At 31.2% G+C, this 17872-nt stretch overlaps 2 protein-coding genes across 5 annotated transcripts in view; one reads left to right on the plus strand and one right to left on the minus strand.

Moving 5' to 3' along the window:
• LOC140040609 (synaptotagmin-7-like) overlaps positions 1-6256 on the plus strand; it is a 41954-nt gene extending 35698 nt beyond the window's left edge. For both annotated transcript variants that reach the window (XM_072086666.1, XM_072086667.1), the window contains 2 exons: positions 532-646; positions 2459-6256. In XM_072086666.1, the coding sequence (XP_071942767.1) occupies positions 532-646; positions 2459-2769 (426 nt within the window). In that variant the 3' untranslated portion in view covers positions 2770-6256. The remainder of the gene's footprint in view (positions 1-531; positions 647-2458) is intronic.
• LOC140040608 (ADP-ribosylation factor GTPase-activating protein 2-like) overlaps positions 1-17872 on the minus strand; it is a 54752-nt gene that overhangs the window by 21008 nt on the left and 15872 nt on the right. For 2 of the 3 annotated variants that reach the window (XM_072086665.1, XM_072086663.1), the window contains 2 exons: positions 16716-16910; positions 9106-9289 (listed from right to left, as the gene is read on the minus strand). In XM_072086665.1, coding sequence (XP_071942766.1) covers positions 9272-9289; positions 16716-16910 — 213 coding nt within the window. In that variant the 3' untranslated portion in view covers positions 9106-9271. Of the gene's footprint in view, positions 1-9105; positions 9290-16715; positions 16911-17872 lie in introns of those variants that run through there. The other variant, XM_072086664.1, reaches the window with a different exon arrangement.

The raw sequence follows: 17872 nt of genomic DNA on the forward strand, positions 1-17872 counted from the left end.
ACGCCATTCTAACATGATGATTTTTATGTTCAATTCTATGTTTTTACGATATTTTATTCCTATTGTTCATGATTGAATTAGCATCCACCAAGAAGATTTATATAATCATATAAATTGAGCTTTAAAGCCTACTTTTCACCTGTTGTCTTTTTGCTATCATTATGTTCAGTGAGAAAGCCTAATAAATCCTTAAAACAGGCAGCTCCGTTTCAGAATAAATAAATTATCTTATTCATTGGAACTGATGTTCATCAGTTCTGTTACAACATGTAACTACATTATTGAGTGGATGACCCATTTTAGTATGAAAGGGTTGATATAAAACAGTGCTGCACTGCCTTAGAAAAAAGCACGTTAAAAAAGAATATGTACAGGTATGTTTGTAAAACATACAATCACATTATTAAATTTGCTTTCTGACAACAGAAAAAATGTTACCATGCTGTTGTTACCACTCAATTGTGAGAAAAACAACAGCAAGTTGTGAAATAGGTTGAAATTAATGTATTTTAATATTATATATTTGTTTAGGGCAAGCTGGGTGATGTTCTATTTTCAATCATGTATGTACCCTCGCAAGGCCAACTAACAATAGTAATAATGAAATGCAGGAATCTTCAAGCTAAGGATATAACAGGCAAATCGGGTAAAGTTGCATTTCTTTTTCAGTTTATTAGAAGACTCCTGTATAACCACTGGTTGGGGAAGTGTATTTACTAAAATATACTAGGTTGTCTGGTAGTAGATATTTGTATATTGCTTATAATACATATGGTATATTGACTGGGCTGAGGGGCATGGTTAAAAATAGTAGCCCTCCGTGATCTGGAGACTATGCTATAGTATGTCTCCAGATCACCCCACTGAAATCTCAGTCAATATTTGTTTTATATACTGTACCATACAATTTGTGTGTAGGCTAGGTCCTAGCCCGAAGCATAATATCTCTATGCCCGAAGCGAAACCATAACATGGACTTAGTTGGTGTAGGCCTTGTAGCTAGTGGCACAATTCATTGTTCTTTCGCAAACAGCAAACATCATCAAAAGGCCTAGATTTGATAATTCATCGCTTTCAGCTATGCAATAAATTTCCCCAAAGCATGCTTTATTTGTTTCTTCATATTTTAACTGGCCACTCAACTTACTAATTCTTCCAATTCTTCCAGCCAACTTCTAAAAGTTCAACAAGCTAGCTATATTCAACAAATAATCACAATTGGTGTACAGGTCAAATTGTTATTTAGGATGAAACACGGACATGCATAGTTTAGTGGGGCTACAGTTCCGGGCATGGCAATAAATAGACTACCGATTAACCAATGAGGTGCTGGTATATAAATATTTCTGTATGCTTGAGTAATCAACTTTCATTCATAAAAATATGAAGAAAAAAAATAAAATGAAAAGAATGTTTTATATATTTTGGTCTCATGTTTTAAATGAATACAAATTAATATCTATAGCAGGTATAGAATAATTATCATTTATCTGAGGTATGATTAATATTCTTGAATGTAATTTGTTTCATTATTTGCTTATGGGATAAAATCACTCACAATACAGTCAATATTGGATTACATCTCGATTTATTAATCAAAAATAATTTGTTGGCCTTTTTTTTTATCTTATCAATAATTCATTCCTCATCTACCTTGATTTGATTTCAAATATTAAAATCTTTTTTCTGGGGTTTATTATACCCTGACATTTTATGAAAAGCAATACTAGATAATCATTAATCTTATTAATGTTCTAGATGTCAAATGAACATCAATTAAATTTTAAAATTGATACTTATTTCGCATAATCTATAAACAAAGGAAAGGAAGGAAAGTAAAGGTCATATAGATCATATATTGTTCCTGCAATTTCAATATTTGTTCCTTCAATTATCACTTTTTTTTTAATTCTCCAAGTTTTGAAGAAAACAAATTTTAGTGGTAAAAATACATTCCAAAACACAAACGGAGAGATTTAAAACAAGTAAAAAGGTCCACCATGCATATAAGTTATTATTTTCCATCAGCATGGTCAATATTTAGTGTTGTGGCTATTGACATGGTCGACAATGCATGAAAAACAAGTCTGTTGTCTTAAGCTCCACAGCAAACTAATCGCACAGTGCCAATAGAAAATAATAATAATGACAAATACAATTGACCCAGGGGCGTAAATGGATATGAGCTCTCATTGACTAAACCTAGAGGCCCCTGAGGAGGAGCTGCCTCAATGCAATCCAGCATTTAATTGGAGAGCCCCTTATGAGTGCTAAACCAGGGGTCTTTTCTCCCTGCGTTACACCACTGGATTGACCATTACGCCACTTCCAAAGTGAAATGGCAAGCTTCTTCAAGGGCTAGGATGTGACTGAGTGTGACCAGGGAAGAGATTGTAATTTAACTCTTCCCTGGTGTGACATAAAGTATTCCTTTTTATAATTTCTGTCTATTTTTCAGATCCATACGTCAAGATATGGCATATGTACAAAGGAAAACGTGTAGAGAAAAAGAAAACAACCGTAAAAAAATGCACCTTGAACCCGATCTTCAACGAAGAATTTGTATTTGACGTTTCTTTGGACAAGATACGGGATACAAGCTTTATAATATCTGTACTGGATCGGGATCGATTATCAAAAAACGATGCCATAGGTAGCGTGTTGATAGGACACAAGACGTCACCGTTAGAGATGAAACACTGGAATGAGATGTTTGCTAAAGCGCGCCAACCAATCGCTCAGTGGCACGTACTAAAAGACATGTCGTAATAGACGCACGCAATGCAAGGATTGGAAAACAAAAATGTGATTGAGAGTAAAGAATATTCTGCATTTAGATATATTGCTGAGGTTGATATATTAAACAGTTCAGAATTTGCAATGTACTAACATTAAAACTGAATAGGTGTGCTACCAAATGACATTGATTTGGCAGTCTGCATCTCAGTATGTCTGGTGCTTGCAACATGTAGGTGTGCCGGCAGAAGGCACAAGAAAATGCAACTGATGGTTGAAAGAAAGTCTTGAAATTGTGCAAGAGATCATATCAAGTCATGCTCCTAAAACTACTAAAGAGCCTTGACAGAGCAGAGAGAAAAAGAATCATTTTAATATTTCTTGTAACCCTCATGCTTTAGCACAATCCAGCCATGTTTCTAATTTCTGGTACCCACCCACAAACTGTACCTATAGCTACCTGGTATCTATCATAAGCAACTTAGTTTATTGTTTAAGAAATTCAATACACATATGTGTTTCTACTACAAACCTAATTTCAAACTGGTTAGCATAAATGGTGTAACTGTTGTTGCTTCAAAAGCAGTACACCTTACTGTTATTGAAGAATAATCTTGCAATATATTTAAGATTTGAACCAAGATGCTGTACTTTATATTAATCAACAAACTGTACGCTAGCAACAATTTACCTAGCTAGACTAGCTAACGTTCCTATCCGTGATATTGTTCTGATAATTATTAGAATAACATCATGTGCTTTGCCATTTTTGCTATTTAATTTCATGATTTTCACTCTGATCAATAATCAGAAATAACCTAGCTAGCAAAAACCAATCTTAAGTATTATTCTAAATATGAATAATAAACATTAAGTGTTTTGCCTGTTTCACTATTTAATTTTTTGTCGTGATTTTCACCATAATAAATAATTGTACAGGGAATGCCTTGAGTTAAACCATTTGTTCTTTATACTTGTCTTTACATAGTTAGTTTAAGAACTTTAAATTGTGTGTAAAATGTTGACGTCGTTTTAGAAAATCCTCTTAAAACCTGCCTAAATGGTAATATCACGGAGAAATACATTCCCGATTAAATTCGCAGCATAGATTGTGTGAGAGTGTCACTCTTGCATATGTAGCTGTACAGTAATCTCATTAAATAGCATTGTGCTGTTTAATGTATCCTAGACAATTTTCTACAAAATTTGCAATATATTTACAGAGATTGTGTTTTAGCTTACGTCTCAACTGCACCTGTATCATAGTATTACTTGATGCATATCAACAAATCATATGCTCTTTATTATTATTATTCTTACTGTCATGGGCATACTTAATATTAGAAATATTATATTAATATCAGAATATGATAGTGTAATGTATATTGTATAGAATTATTAAATTTATATGTGTATAATATACATAAATCCTTGGTTGTTTGCTTTTACTATTTTTCATACATGTTGCACTTATTGTTTTTTTTTTTAAAGGTGCTAATTACAGAATATCTTTTATAAAAACAGATCATTCCCAAAGAAAGTTACTTATTTACGTATTATACCACATCTTATTGAACAGAAACACATGTATATTTCAATGAACACAGTGCAAACTATAGTAGTCATTCCTTCAGTATTATTTTGTGTGTCATTGTAAAACTAATTTTATATTTTTTTTACCTGAATTATAGAGTGTAAGTTTTCAACCACCATTTTAGTTTTTTTTTTACAATGGGAATAATAATTTTATAATTGTTGTTTTTACCTGCGCATGTAATCTATTTATCAAAATCGATCCGACACATTAGGAACATTCCACATGACAACCGCATATTAGGTTAAAGTTTACAATGAAGTATTGACTTTAGTACAACTACAATACAATATTTGTTGATGATTTATAGCTGTTATGTTATTACTGTTTGTGAATATTCTTCTATGATTGTTTACTACAATACAGTAGTATATTCCTATCTCTTATTTTGTATAGGTGTTATCGTAATTACTTAACTCCCCATGGAATACTTTCATATTGTTTTTCCCGCTCGCAATACGATGATTATCCACAAACTACAAATTGGCTGCGTTATATTATACAGTACACTATACTATTGCAAGTTTTCGTGTGAATTTTTGTAACGCCAGAGAGATAAAAATAAATCTACATACATGAATGTCGAATTGGCTGGGGGAATCTTACCTTTCTTATATTTCAATTTATCCAGCACAAATAATGATTATTATAAGAAGCTTGCAACCCCACAGGGACATTCAAGACAAACATTATATGTAATAAGATGATGAGATGTATTGTCCATATTATTAGTAAACTCAGTACTTGGTAAAAATATAATTTTATAATATTTACAATATTCTTTTTTATTTAAAATTATAGATGCTTTCATATCTGTTTATATGTGCTAATGAATAAAATGTATGAATTCATTTGTGCATTAATATTGTATTTCATCCAATAGATGAATATTATTTATTGATATATAATATGATTTATATATTCTGGGGATAAAACTGTACTGAATGTAAATAATCTGAATATTAATTTATCATTGTATTAAGTTATATACATAAATCTTTGGTGTATAAAATAATATAATATGTCGTATATTTACTATGTTCTATAGTCTATCAGTTTGAAAAATGAAATGTATAGTAATAATTTTACAGGTCTCAGTTTCAGCTAACCAGTGTGTAAGTCATCACTTTACAAAAAGAAAAAAAATTAAAATATACATTTTTACTGAATGGCCCTAAATAAATAATTATAACTTATGTTTGGTTATACAAAACGATAAACTGTTGAAATAGCTAATATTATATAATTGTAAATCAATATTGTGTAAACTATGTACTATATTCAGTGGATTTAAAACTTGTCTCACCTTATCTTTCATAGCTTACGATATTTAAATTTTATAAATACGGTATATAAATATATATATATATGTATAGAAAGTAATATCTTTGGCTGAATATTCATCCGAACGAATAGTTTATTAAAACATTTCCGCAAATAATAAATACCCTACCACACAAACCGATTTTCTACCTTAAGATATCAGAATTTTCACCAGCCATGAAGCTATACAAAAGAATGTGTATGCATTGACCTATGACCTTTTGTCTTTGATTTTCAGCAGATAACATTCTCTAAAGCTTGTCGACATTACCTACAGTATTTCATATTGCCTGTTTAATCTCTTTACTATCATGCCTCTGTTATATATGTATTCTTACCTACAGCAAATAAAGTGGATTTCATGTTTTGTTTATAAATTGTTTTTTTTGTATGTTTCTAAACTACTGTGTTACCAGCGATTTGAACCTAAACCTTCCACACAAACAACTAAACCAAACTCACAAGATACAGAGTATACATACAGAATACATGCAAGATAATATATAGATCTTAAAAGTATAGTTAGAAAAAGTAAAACAGTGTTAATAAATACCAGGAAACTGACAAATGATAATTCCAACATGCATGCATGTTTTCTGAAATACCATTACTCTTGCCTGGTATTTGAACTTAACCTCTCAGAACTTAACACATTGATAATGCTGATAAAATAACTGTGAAATGGATTTTCCAGAAAATACATTCACCAAGAGAGAGGAAGATATTGGAATTACTTTCTATAACAATATACAGTGGCGTAATGGCTATGAGCGCTCACTGGCTGAAACCGGGGCCCCAGAGGAAACAAGAGGCATTAAAATATATAAAAAACGTCCATGGCCTCCAATGTTAGAGGGCTACTTAGGATCCCTAAACCAGGGGTCTCATGTCTCTGTGTTAAAACACTGACAATATATATTTTGATTGTCTTCGTCCATCATCAATTACTTCACCAATAAGCAAATAAAATAAGATAATTTGAAAAATTCATTACATGAAAAATAATGAACTTCCAGTCATATTAGAGAACATTAATTTAATAATGACAATTAAACGAGAAAAAAAAACCACAATGTATTATAATCTCTTTTGCTTTTTAATATAGTATAACCATGATACTTTTAATTAGCATAAATTCAATTAATTCATAATTTAGAAATGAGTGTTTAATAATTGAAACAGATGTTTTGAAACAATTATTATTTTTAATACCACAACCTACATATACTGACTTTCATTTGAAAAAAAAAATTATATTTTCTAAAATAGACAAATACAAGGATAAAGTAGTCGAAAACTACTGAAACTATAATATTATCTGGTGTTCAAATCCAAGGAGAAATGATGTACCTTAGGTAACAATTATTAATAATAAATATAAAAATAATATATAATAAAATAATGACAGAAACTACAAACAAAAACCTTTTTCTATTTTAGTACAGAAATGATAAAACTGCAAATTGATTGAAATTATGGAGGCTTCGAGAAAATATTGAACAAATCCCAATCACAAGTATGGTTATGGAAAGACTGTTCATATATACAGTACCTCTAGCACATTCAAGATGAAAATTTACACCATAAGAAAATATTTTAAACAAAATTTTGGTTCAAAAAAAGGTTGTTACTAGGAGGGATTTATTGTAAATCAAAAACAGAATGGTTATAAAAACATAAAGAAATGTTAAGCTACACTATCAAACTAGTTTGACAAAAAAAAAAGTGCCGTGCCCAAATATGGTAGTGATAAGACATCATCGTGTTTTTTTGTCACATAAAGCTTGATAGTGTATACAGAGCTTTAATAGCGTCATCTTGTAGATTGAAGACCCATTTCTGTAAATATATTCCAATATCTATAAAGCTAGAGAGTAATTCTATATCAAATTGCTTGCACTGTAATTTGATTTTAAAATAAATTTCATAATGGTAATATATTCAGCATATAGTATGTTGAATACTGAAGGAGGCCTTCAATCATAGGCCTTCGTGTCATATTTGTATAAGTTTATTTTGAATAGTAATGAGAATTTTTCATAAAATGAAAGATAAACATTTTTTAAATTTTTTTATTTATTTATACTGGGTGACCTCTTCGAAGACTGTTCTCTCAGAGGGCCCAGTTATGATCAGTGGCTGTGAGTAGGCAGTAGTTGTTTGGACTCAAAATGTATAAAATTCATGTATGAGAACAGATTGTTGCTCTTGACGGAGGAGCTTGGAGATTCAAAATCAAATAAAGTGATTCACTGTTATATAGTCATATACTCACACAATTGTAAAATAAAATGATGGAACAGTTTTTATATTAGAACAATTAATTTCATCATTTTTATTGATTTATCATCTGACAGGGATTATGTAAATATAAAACAGATGCTTTAAATTTCAAACACCCAACTAATTCCCTAAATGTGTGTATCACACACAATAAAAATAAAGAATAATTATTGGTATCATGTTCGGAGGTCTGAGATATCCGATGGGGAACACACCTTTAATCAAACACCACATTTTATTACATTTCTTCTGAATAGTGCTTTCAACAGTAAAGCCCTGAAAAATGAATACTGTAATAATATCAATATAAACTACAATTATTTAATTTTACCAATTTTAAAGTTTAAAGGAAATTTAAATATTATACTTACCTATATTAATATATATTTTAATTTAAAGCAAAAAAAAAAATTTTTAATACATACAACACTGCTATCCAGTAAACTACTGTACAGACACATTACAATATTTTGAATGAATTTTTCTTACATGAAGGAAAAGTGAAAAAAACATTTCATGCCTTCGTTGTAACAAGAAAAATTCATTCAAAACATTATACATGAACCATCATCCATAGTTAAGTTATATTGTATTTGTCTCATTTATGTGATCAAATTTGTTGAGTTCAGATAGGGAGTCTCAACGGATCAGATTAGTACTGCGAAGATTGCCTTTGCTACACTGACCAATCCATGCAACTGACCAGAGAACCAACCTGTTGCTTGACCGATTTATTTAAACTGCCGGGTTTGAACACTTCCAATGTGACCTCGCTTTTGCTATGTTACCATCAGTCAGAACATACCCTTGTTTGTGTGATCGCATCTATTATCGCAAAATTCATTGTAAATCAAACAAGGTTGAGGTCAACCACGCTGAAAAGTCTGTTGGATATTTCATGTTTTCATATCAATACCACTGATACCAAAGAATCAAATTGCACTCCTCTGAGAGTGAATCAATTGCTCGGATTGATACGACCGAATCCAATTCCACTCCTCTGAGAGTGAATCAATTGCTCGGATGATAACATTACCCAAAAGTGATTCCCATCGTCGACGTTAATGTAAAATATCATTTTGACAAAGTCTTTGAGTAGATCATCCGATATTCATTATAAGTAAATAAATGGTAAATCATTGAAAGAGGTTGATCGCATCATTATACTGTAAAGTAAACTGGCTTTATTTTGATCATTGAATGTTGACATTGGTAAAGAACATTACTGTCTGTATTTCACTCTATATAATTGTTTGTACAAGTGTTTGTTTGGTTTTACATAGTAACTCAATAGCAGAATTTACAGAAATTGCCACATTTTGATGTAAGGTTGATTCAGTATCCATACTTATCCTGCAATGCAATAAAAAATGTATTTATTTTCAATATTTTATCAGGGATCGCATCTAATTGAAAAGTGAAATTTTAAAAACAATATTAATCATCACACTCCATATCTTCTAAAAAAGTGCTCTCTACAATTTTCAGATTCAGATGTTTTTTTTTTTTTTTGGTTTCTTGGATGTTTTTGCGGTATTTTTTATTTTTGTTAAGCCGAGCTACAGGTTCGGCAATTTATACATCTTAACAGGTATTATTCATTATTATGATGTGATTGAGTGAGTGATGTTGCAAAAAAAAAAAAAGAAGACATTTTCTAAAAGAAAAATGCAATGTCATTGAAAATTGAAATACAACAAACTAACAATTAGAATTCCTCTCATACACCTCATTTAGCAAAACCTTTACACCTTTTGATTGATAGTAAACATGTTACAAATTTGTCTTAATACTCCGCATCTTATACTAGAATCGATGTAATACATTATGCAAATAAGAAGAGTTTATTTGTTATTTATCTTAATAATTGCTAAAGCACTTAGCACCATCAGGCAGGCAGGTAAATGGGAGTCAGAAGAGTAATTAGAACAGGTATACCAACAGATGGTGTAATCATATGCAAACAACTTGTTTTGTGTCATTTTAGTCCTAATTTCTTTATATAGGCCTAACTCATTCTCATTTAAGTAAAGTAACTTTAATATATTTGTTCACACTTAAAAGAAACATAGCAGGTACAATAATGAATTATGAAGAGAAAATTGGTAGTGCAAAAGAAAAAAAAATATAAACCATATTAAAGAGAACAAGGCCATATAGATGGCTGCAGTCGCATGCTCATTAGTGTTTACCGACCGACCGACCAACCTACCAACTGACCGAAATTACTGAACATGTTTAAAAATGTTGAAATGTTTAAAAACATTTATATTTTTTTAATTTACACGTGCGTAGCCGGTTACTTTTGACGTGCTCGTATAACGTAATTTCGAGTTGAAAAGTAAGTCAAGAAAACAGAAATTGGGCAAAAAGAGTGCGCAATAACATTTAACGCGCAGTACGCGCGCAAAAATCTGCGCACTCATGTCAATTTTGTAAACGCTTAAAATTGCCTGAAACGTACTCTTATTTCATCGAAAATAAATTTTGAAAATTGTAAGCGCGCGTACGCATGCGTTACATGCGCTACGCATGTAATTGTATTGCCATATGATGATTTATGCCCTGAAATTTATGACTACCAAATTTTATTTAATTGTGGTTCATGGTTGTGAAGATATGATTACAAACGTGATTTCGTTAAATCGTGTGTAGACCGCGTAATTTTTTATTGCGCACCGTGAAAACATAACCACATCGATTCCTGGCCATAAGGAATATACTGTGAAAAATTGACTTAGCTAGATTAAACTGATATCAAGATAAGGTCAGAAAGCGATAAAACGCATAGTGATACCGGACCGACAGACAGACAGACCGACCGACCGACATAGTGAACTATAGAGTCGCATCTACGCGACTAAAAATTGTTGCATCAGTCTGGACTGCTCTGTTGCGATCCAGAATAACGTAGGTGAAAACACACAAAAGCTTGACAAAACAGATGAAAATTTCAGTAATATGGATATAGGCATCTCACCTGTTATAAAGTGTTTCAATTCCACAGTTTCAAGTGGAGCTTATTTCAATCGCTATGTATTACATTCAAATTTAGAATTACGTTTAGGTTATTTTCCTCATGACAAAAAACAACTTAACAACTAACCACACCACATCATCTTTCGTAATTTCAGAATTAGTGTAGTTAAAATGTTGGGTAACACTATAATGCAGTTGCTATGGCTACCTAGTGAACCAACCCAAATTTCTGCGCATACGGTAGTGCTTAAGTATAATTAAAAACCAATCACTATTGTTCCAATTTAGTTAGACCATTAGTATATATTTAGTGAATAAGCCTATGTTTGGGTATTGCCAAGAATGCCAATAGCATCTAAGAAGAGGAATTTTATTCACAAAGACAGAGTATTATAATGTCTTGAGATTGATGTTGGTTGCTAAAATTCCTAAATTTTAACTCAGGACAGTTGACAGATATTAAAAAACACACAACTCCATTTCTACTATATGTGTAAAACAAAATGGCAACAAAAATAGGGAGAATATTATTTCTGAGCTAAAGATATCTACAACTAAATTAAAAAATAGCAAGTGACATGCTGTAGAATTGAAAACAATAAATTCACATATTAATTATGCATGGTAATCTAAGGAGTCTATAGGGAGACTTTTAAGAAGCCTAATAGAGGCGAAGAAATATGGCGTTATTAGTATCACAGACTTCAAAGATCACTGTATCTCACAGAACACCTATTTACCACAAATTGGCTTGTTCACTGAACGAGTTACATATGATATATTATGTATATCAAAATCTAATTCAGGTATTGAATTTTGTCATGCTTCAGTGGTCAGTAGAAATTGACCAAGAGCAGGGGATACTGTAGGAAACGTAAGTATTCCTGTAAATACGCTGGTCAGATGACCCATCGGTCAAATGAAAACTAATACTAGAGCTTGATTGTACACTGTTCAACTTTGAAAATCAAGAAAGACATATGGATAAGTACTATGAATATTAAATCTAAAGAATTCAAATGTTTTGAATGATATAATTTTATAAAATAAGAATTGTAACATTAATGTTTTATATTAATCACATTTCTTGTTATTCAGATCATTGCCAACATCAGATATCAGATTTTAATTTTTATTGCCAGAGTTGCTGTATGCTACAAAAAGAATCTGCTTAATTATTTATTTACAAGTAGAAAAATATTTTATTTGTGTACCATACAAAAAGCGTTAAAACAATAGATTATATAAAGAAATTAAAAACATTATCTATGCAAAACTATTCGATTTAAATCAATGCAATTAGTCAAGTTTAAAGAAAGATTTTAACCATTTACATAATCTAATGAGTTGAGATAGATAGGCACTTTGAATGCTTATATTGATTTCTACATTACCTTTGTTTCATATTCGTCTACGTTTCATTTTCTGAATCAGAGATAAATACATTTATTGCTGCTTCTTAATATGTTTGCAAGGAATTTATTTTTTTGGATATAAGGTAACCTCATTTTGTAATTGATTATCTTGAAAATGAACATTGATTTATTATATTTAAGAAATATACTTTCAGACAAATCTAAGAAGGGAGTTAAGTTAGTCTAATTTCATTACGGTTTCTCATAAAAATTGTACTTCTTCCATAAGGAATTCTTTTAGTATAAATATGCTAATAATAAATCACAGAGATTACAAACAATTCAAAGTGTTTGAATACTAGACACTAGGCTAGTCAGTTTAGATTTCACTAGCCCATAATAGTAGTATCACAATTTGAAGTGTTTGAATACTGGACACTAGGCTAGTCAGTTTAGATTTCACTAGCCCATAATAGTAGTATCACAATTTGAAGTGTTTGAATACTGGACACTAGGCTAGTCAGTTTAGATTTCACTAGCCCATAATAGTAGTATCACAATTTGAAGTGTTTGAATACTGGACACTAGGCTAGTCAGTTTAGATTACTAGCCCATAATAGTAGTATCACAATTTAAAGTGTTTGAATACTAGACACACTAGGCTAGTCAGTTTAGATTTCACTAGCCCATATTAGTAGAATCACAATCACATAGGCAATAATAGTAGTATCAATCTTAAAATTAAATATCTCAACTGTGTGCTTATTTTCCATGGACTTCTGCGGGCAACTTAATCATTCCGTAACAGTAACAAGCCTCCTTCTGAATTTAATAGGGCTTCGGGGAGCCGGAGTTGGCCCAGTAAATTGGCCCAGGGTACACACCAATTCTTTTAGGACTGTGTAGTGACCTTTAGATATAAACAAAGTATTTAATAGAATTCTATGCAAATCATGTGCAAACATTTTAAACGTTAACTGGTCGAGTTTTCACAAGTAGCTGACTGGATTTGAAGATGTTCTCTGGTGCCAGCAGTATGTTCAGGGAGCCTACACATTTTGTGAACACGGTCATAAACAAACATTCTTAATTCCTCTGACTTTGGAAGTCTAATTGGGAATCTGGTAACTATTGAATACTAACATAGTGATACACTATCATCGGTATCATTACTAATTACAGCAGTACGGCATGATTCTCCAGGGACAATGATTATGTGTTTGATATGCAGAAATAATGTGTACCTTGGCTTCAAGATCAAATATAATATGTATCAATTATTGTTAGCCAACTTTTTCTCAAATATCTAAAATTCATTGATATACAAAATGGAATTATCTCCTTTAATTCAACAGTTCATTATCAATATGTCAAAATTACAGACAGTTCTACATCGTTTAACAAGAAAGCCAAATTCAATGTTTTTTTAAATTATTCATTTAACTCTTGTTAAACATAAAAGTAATTTCATATTGTATCATCACTTTTAAATAAAATGTTCACTTAAGTAAAAAAAAGTACTATAATAGGTTTAAATGAATCCTATGTTAAACTAAATTTAAACGTCGAAAATGCAATAATAACGATAATGACAAAAATGAGTTTCATGTCAAAGAGCACCAAACCAAATTTTCTTTTTCCAAACCTATAAATTCTTCCTATTATTTCTCTCTATGAATAACTATGATTATGGACGATTTACCGTCAAAGTTATACCTAATGATAACAAATAGCTTTTTTACAAGCTCACATTATTTTATCATTTTGATTGCCCTACAATAACATAGCACACCATTCACTTATTCTCTTCAGTCTCACTATCATCCTCCTTATATAAACAATAAAAACCAGATCTGGCATCATGAAATAGCAATATGTCCCTATGATAAGTAAGTAAGAATACTAATGGAGTATGTTATTCTAAGATGTAAAGAGCTTTTAATGTCAACCTTAGACATTGATGAGCGCAACTGCAAACTGTTAAAATGTCAAAAGGCCTCTTCATTTAATGTAAACATACATTATCTAATGTTAGCATTATCTATAATACCAAATTCAAGGTTATTTGATACTTCATATATTGAGGGTGCTGTTGTTATAGATAACAATACTAATATTGTACCTCAACCAGTCCATGTTTTTGTTTGACCTGTTACGATTCTAAAAATGTGACATTTTAAAGCGCTATGAATTCTATAACAATCAATGCCTTTGCATAGGTATGTATGCAAAGATATAGCTTTGGGCGATGGCAAGTCTAACTCGGATCAGAATCTTTTTACCATGCCCAGATGGTGTGGTTTTTAAAGAAAATCTAGAATAAAGGACCTCACAACTTGAAAAATGAAATATTGTGAGGTTTTGTAAAACTATAGAGGGTGCTATCATACTACATTAAACCATAGAGGGTGCTATGAAAAAACCTAAAAATATTGGAATCGATAATGCCTAAAGCGAAAAATGTGTTGGCAACTTATTATTTCACTTATTAAACGCGATAAACCACTTGCTCTTGCTAAGTGAACACTCTCAAGATGCAATTGTAAATTTAGTTATAGATGAGATAATGAGACATAGCAGTGGTTCATCAAATATCACTAATAAAATAATCATTATGTAGTATAGTTGACATTCAAATCAACCCTCTCTTGGGATATGTTTGTCAGTTAAAATTGACCATCCTCCATCCTCAATAAAGTGATATAAAATGTACATATATGTTTGTTATAATTTGATGTGAACAACAATTACAATCCCCTGCTTTGTTTAGTTCATTGACACATTGGCCAAACATGCATTGTTTATATTGCTTATCAATGAATTCTATTTACGTCAATAGGTGAGTTTAAAAATCTGTCAAGATATGATATATACACAGTAGTGTCTGTTTCTTTAGCCATTGCATGTGATGTTTTTTTCTAAAGTTCTGTCTACACTATAAAAAATGTGATGTGCCCATATATGGACATGATGATATCATATCACTACCATAATTAGGCATATTACTACCATATTTGGGCACATCACACTTTTTTGTCAAACTAGTTTGATGTTGTAGACAGAGCTTTATCTCTGGCCAGGAAAAATGGGGCAGGGTTTAAAAAACTGATAAAAAATATCCAATTTAAAATTTCCAATAAAGATAAACAACCTGAGAATACATTCTAAACAATTATTGTATCTGTAAACATTCTCATGTATGTCGTCGATAACAGAAAATGCTTTTTGTCTTTCTAAACGAGCATAATTATATTATAAAATTCTGTGAAATATAAATTGAATATAAATGCTTTCCATTTTCCAGCACATTACCGCATCTTTATGTGCAGCAAATATTGCGCTTCATTAGTCATAACCTAATTTCTCTAATGGTTAATTATCTACAGGGGGTTGAAAATATCCAAAGAATCCAATAATCTACTTCTAACATAATCCATTACAAAAATAAGTAGGCCAAATTACAAATTAATTTTTTAAGGGGACAAATGGATTTTAAAATAAGAAACTCATCTTTAGGGCAAATTTAAGTAGGTAATTTTTGTCACTTATTTTTAGATTCTTTTCTCAATAAAATTGTTTACTGATGGGTATTCAAATACAGACAATTGAAATCACTGAAAAAGTGATACTTCTACAATCTGAAATTACAAAAAAAGCTATTCAATCATGTACAGAAAATTATTTAATATTTGTATGGAAGCAACTAAGGAGAATGTAAGAAAAAGGCGAGACACCAATTTATGCTTTATAAATTATAGGCTACATAGAGACTTTCCCTGACAAAGCTTGGGATTTACTCTGGGCTAGTTGTGATATTTTGTTGGTGTCATATTGCTGATAGTTAAGGGCATGTGGTGCAGTGTGTTGGACATTAAATTAATGATCGTAAAATCATGGGTTCGAATCCAACGCTTATCACATTGCTTGTATCTTTAGGCAAGACACCTACATTGCCTCTCTCCACCCAGGTGTAAAAACTTGCGCCAATTACTAGCTACATTATAGAAGTATGTTGTTTGATTTAAAAAAATTGACCGGGCTAATATGTACAGCGCTTAGAGGTTTCACAACATTAGGTACTTTAAGGCCAACTTGTACGAGGCCCGACAAGTCGTTTCATCAGGAGAAAATTAAACATGTTTAAAGTTCTTCTGATGACCTAAAAACTACGCCCGATGCTTTCTCAAGACGACTCATCTCCTCAGGATTCAACTTAGACAGGACCGAAAAGACAAGGTCATGATGTTTTTAGTCGGGCCTTGTCGTACGATGCTATCCAAGTTGTCCTTTATAAATCCAGGATATTATTATATTTATAGTTAAAAATAAATAGGCTTTCCAAAAAAATCACAATCTTGTAAAGAACACTGTCACACGGAAAAGTCAGAAGAGAACCAATAGTCAACAAGCTCTTTCATCATTCAATGCAATCATTGTTTACTTACCTGAATGGAAGACATTAACCCATTAGCCATTTTTGATAGTTTTCCAGCAACCTGTGTGACGCCCTCCTTCATGCTGTCTTTAACTGCCCCCATATCTGGACCTCCTGGATTGCGTCGACTACTTGAACCACCATGGAAGTAATCATCGCTTGATATACTTGCGCTTCCTTCAAATCTTGTCATATTTGCTTTCTCCTATAAAATATAAATTTTGAATGAATTGAAAAACTAAAATATAACAATTACGCCTGATTCACGTGTAGATAGTGGTACAATGTTTGTCCTCCAACCTCTACACTAGCCAAGTCTCTATCTTTTTCTTCCAATTACAGGATGGATAAATTATTTTATAATTTTGTGTGCTAATAAAGTCATTTGAGACTTAGGGAGTGGATTTGAAAGAGTCGTGAGTTACAACCCCGGCACTAGGTCAGGATTGAACCCTGGACCTTGGGATTGGAAAGCACGTTAACCACTAAGCTACAACTCCACTACCATATGATAACATGTTTTGTAATTCAGAAATAAAAACATTTTTTCTCAGCTAAGAGAATATAAAACCATATAGATATAGGAATAGGTACAACTCTCAAAACGAACTTACTTTTTCATGAGCTCACAAATGTGAAAGACAGATAAATGTAAAATATGTGACAAAACAAATTCATCAGCAACATATCTGCATTATTTGCACGTAAAATATAATTACTGTACTATATAGAAATAAATATGCACAAATTCTTGTGGTTTAACACAGTATTACAAGGCTACTTGAATTCTTTGGGTATTTGCAGATTTATTAAGATTGACATCAGAGAGGCTGATTACAATCACACAGTTATTAATATGGTATTTTAAAAAAAATATTGATGAGTAAGCGAGGAAAAAAAAATCTTATAGTTTACATTGAACAATGATAATACTATAACAATTATTCTGTTTTCTAAATGCTGAGAAATGTCAAGGTGAATAATTAAATGGCATTTTTGTTTTCATTTAAATTTATCACAAAAAAAAAAGGTGATCATTATTCATACAAAATTGAACATTACTAGCTAATCAGACAAGGTCTAATAAACAACAGAAGGATTTGAAATTAGTTATTAGTACAATAATTAAAATAGTTCGAAAATCTGTGTTGTCTAAAGCCTGATTTC

The sequence above is a fragment of the Antedon mediterranea genome, chromosome 2 (genome assembly GCF_964355755.1).
Source record: "Antedon mediterranea chromosome 2, ecAntMedi1.1, whole genome shotgun sequence".
NCBI classification, from domain to species: Eukaryota; Metazoa; Echinodermata; class Crinoidea; order Comatulida; family Antedonidae; genus Antedon; species Antedon mediterranea.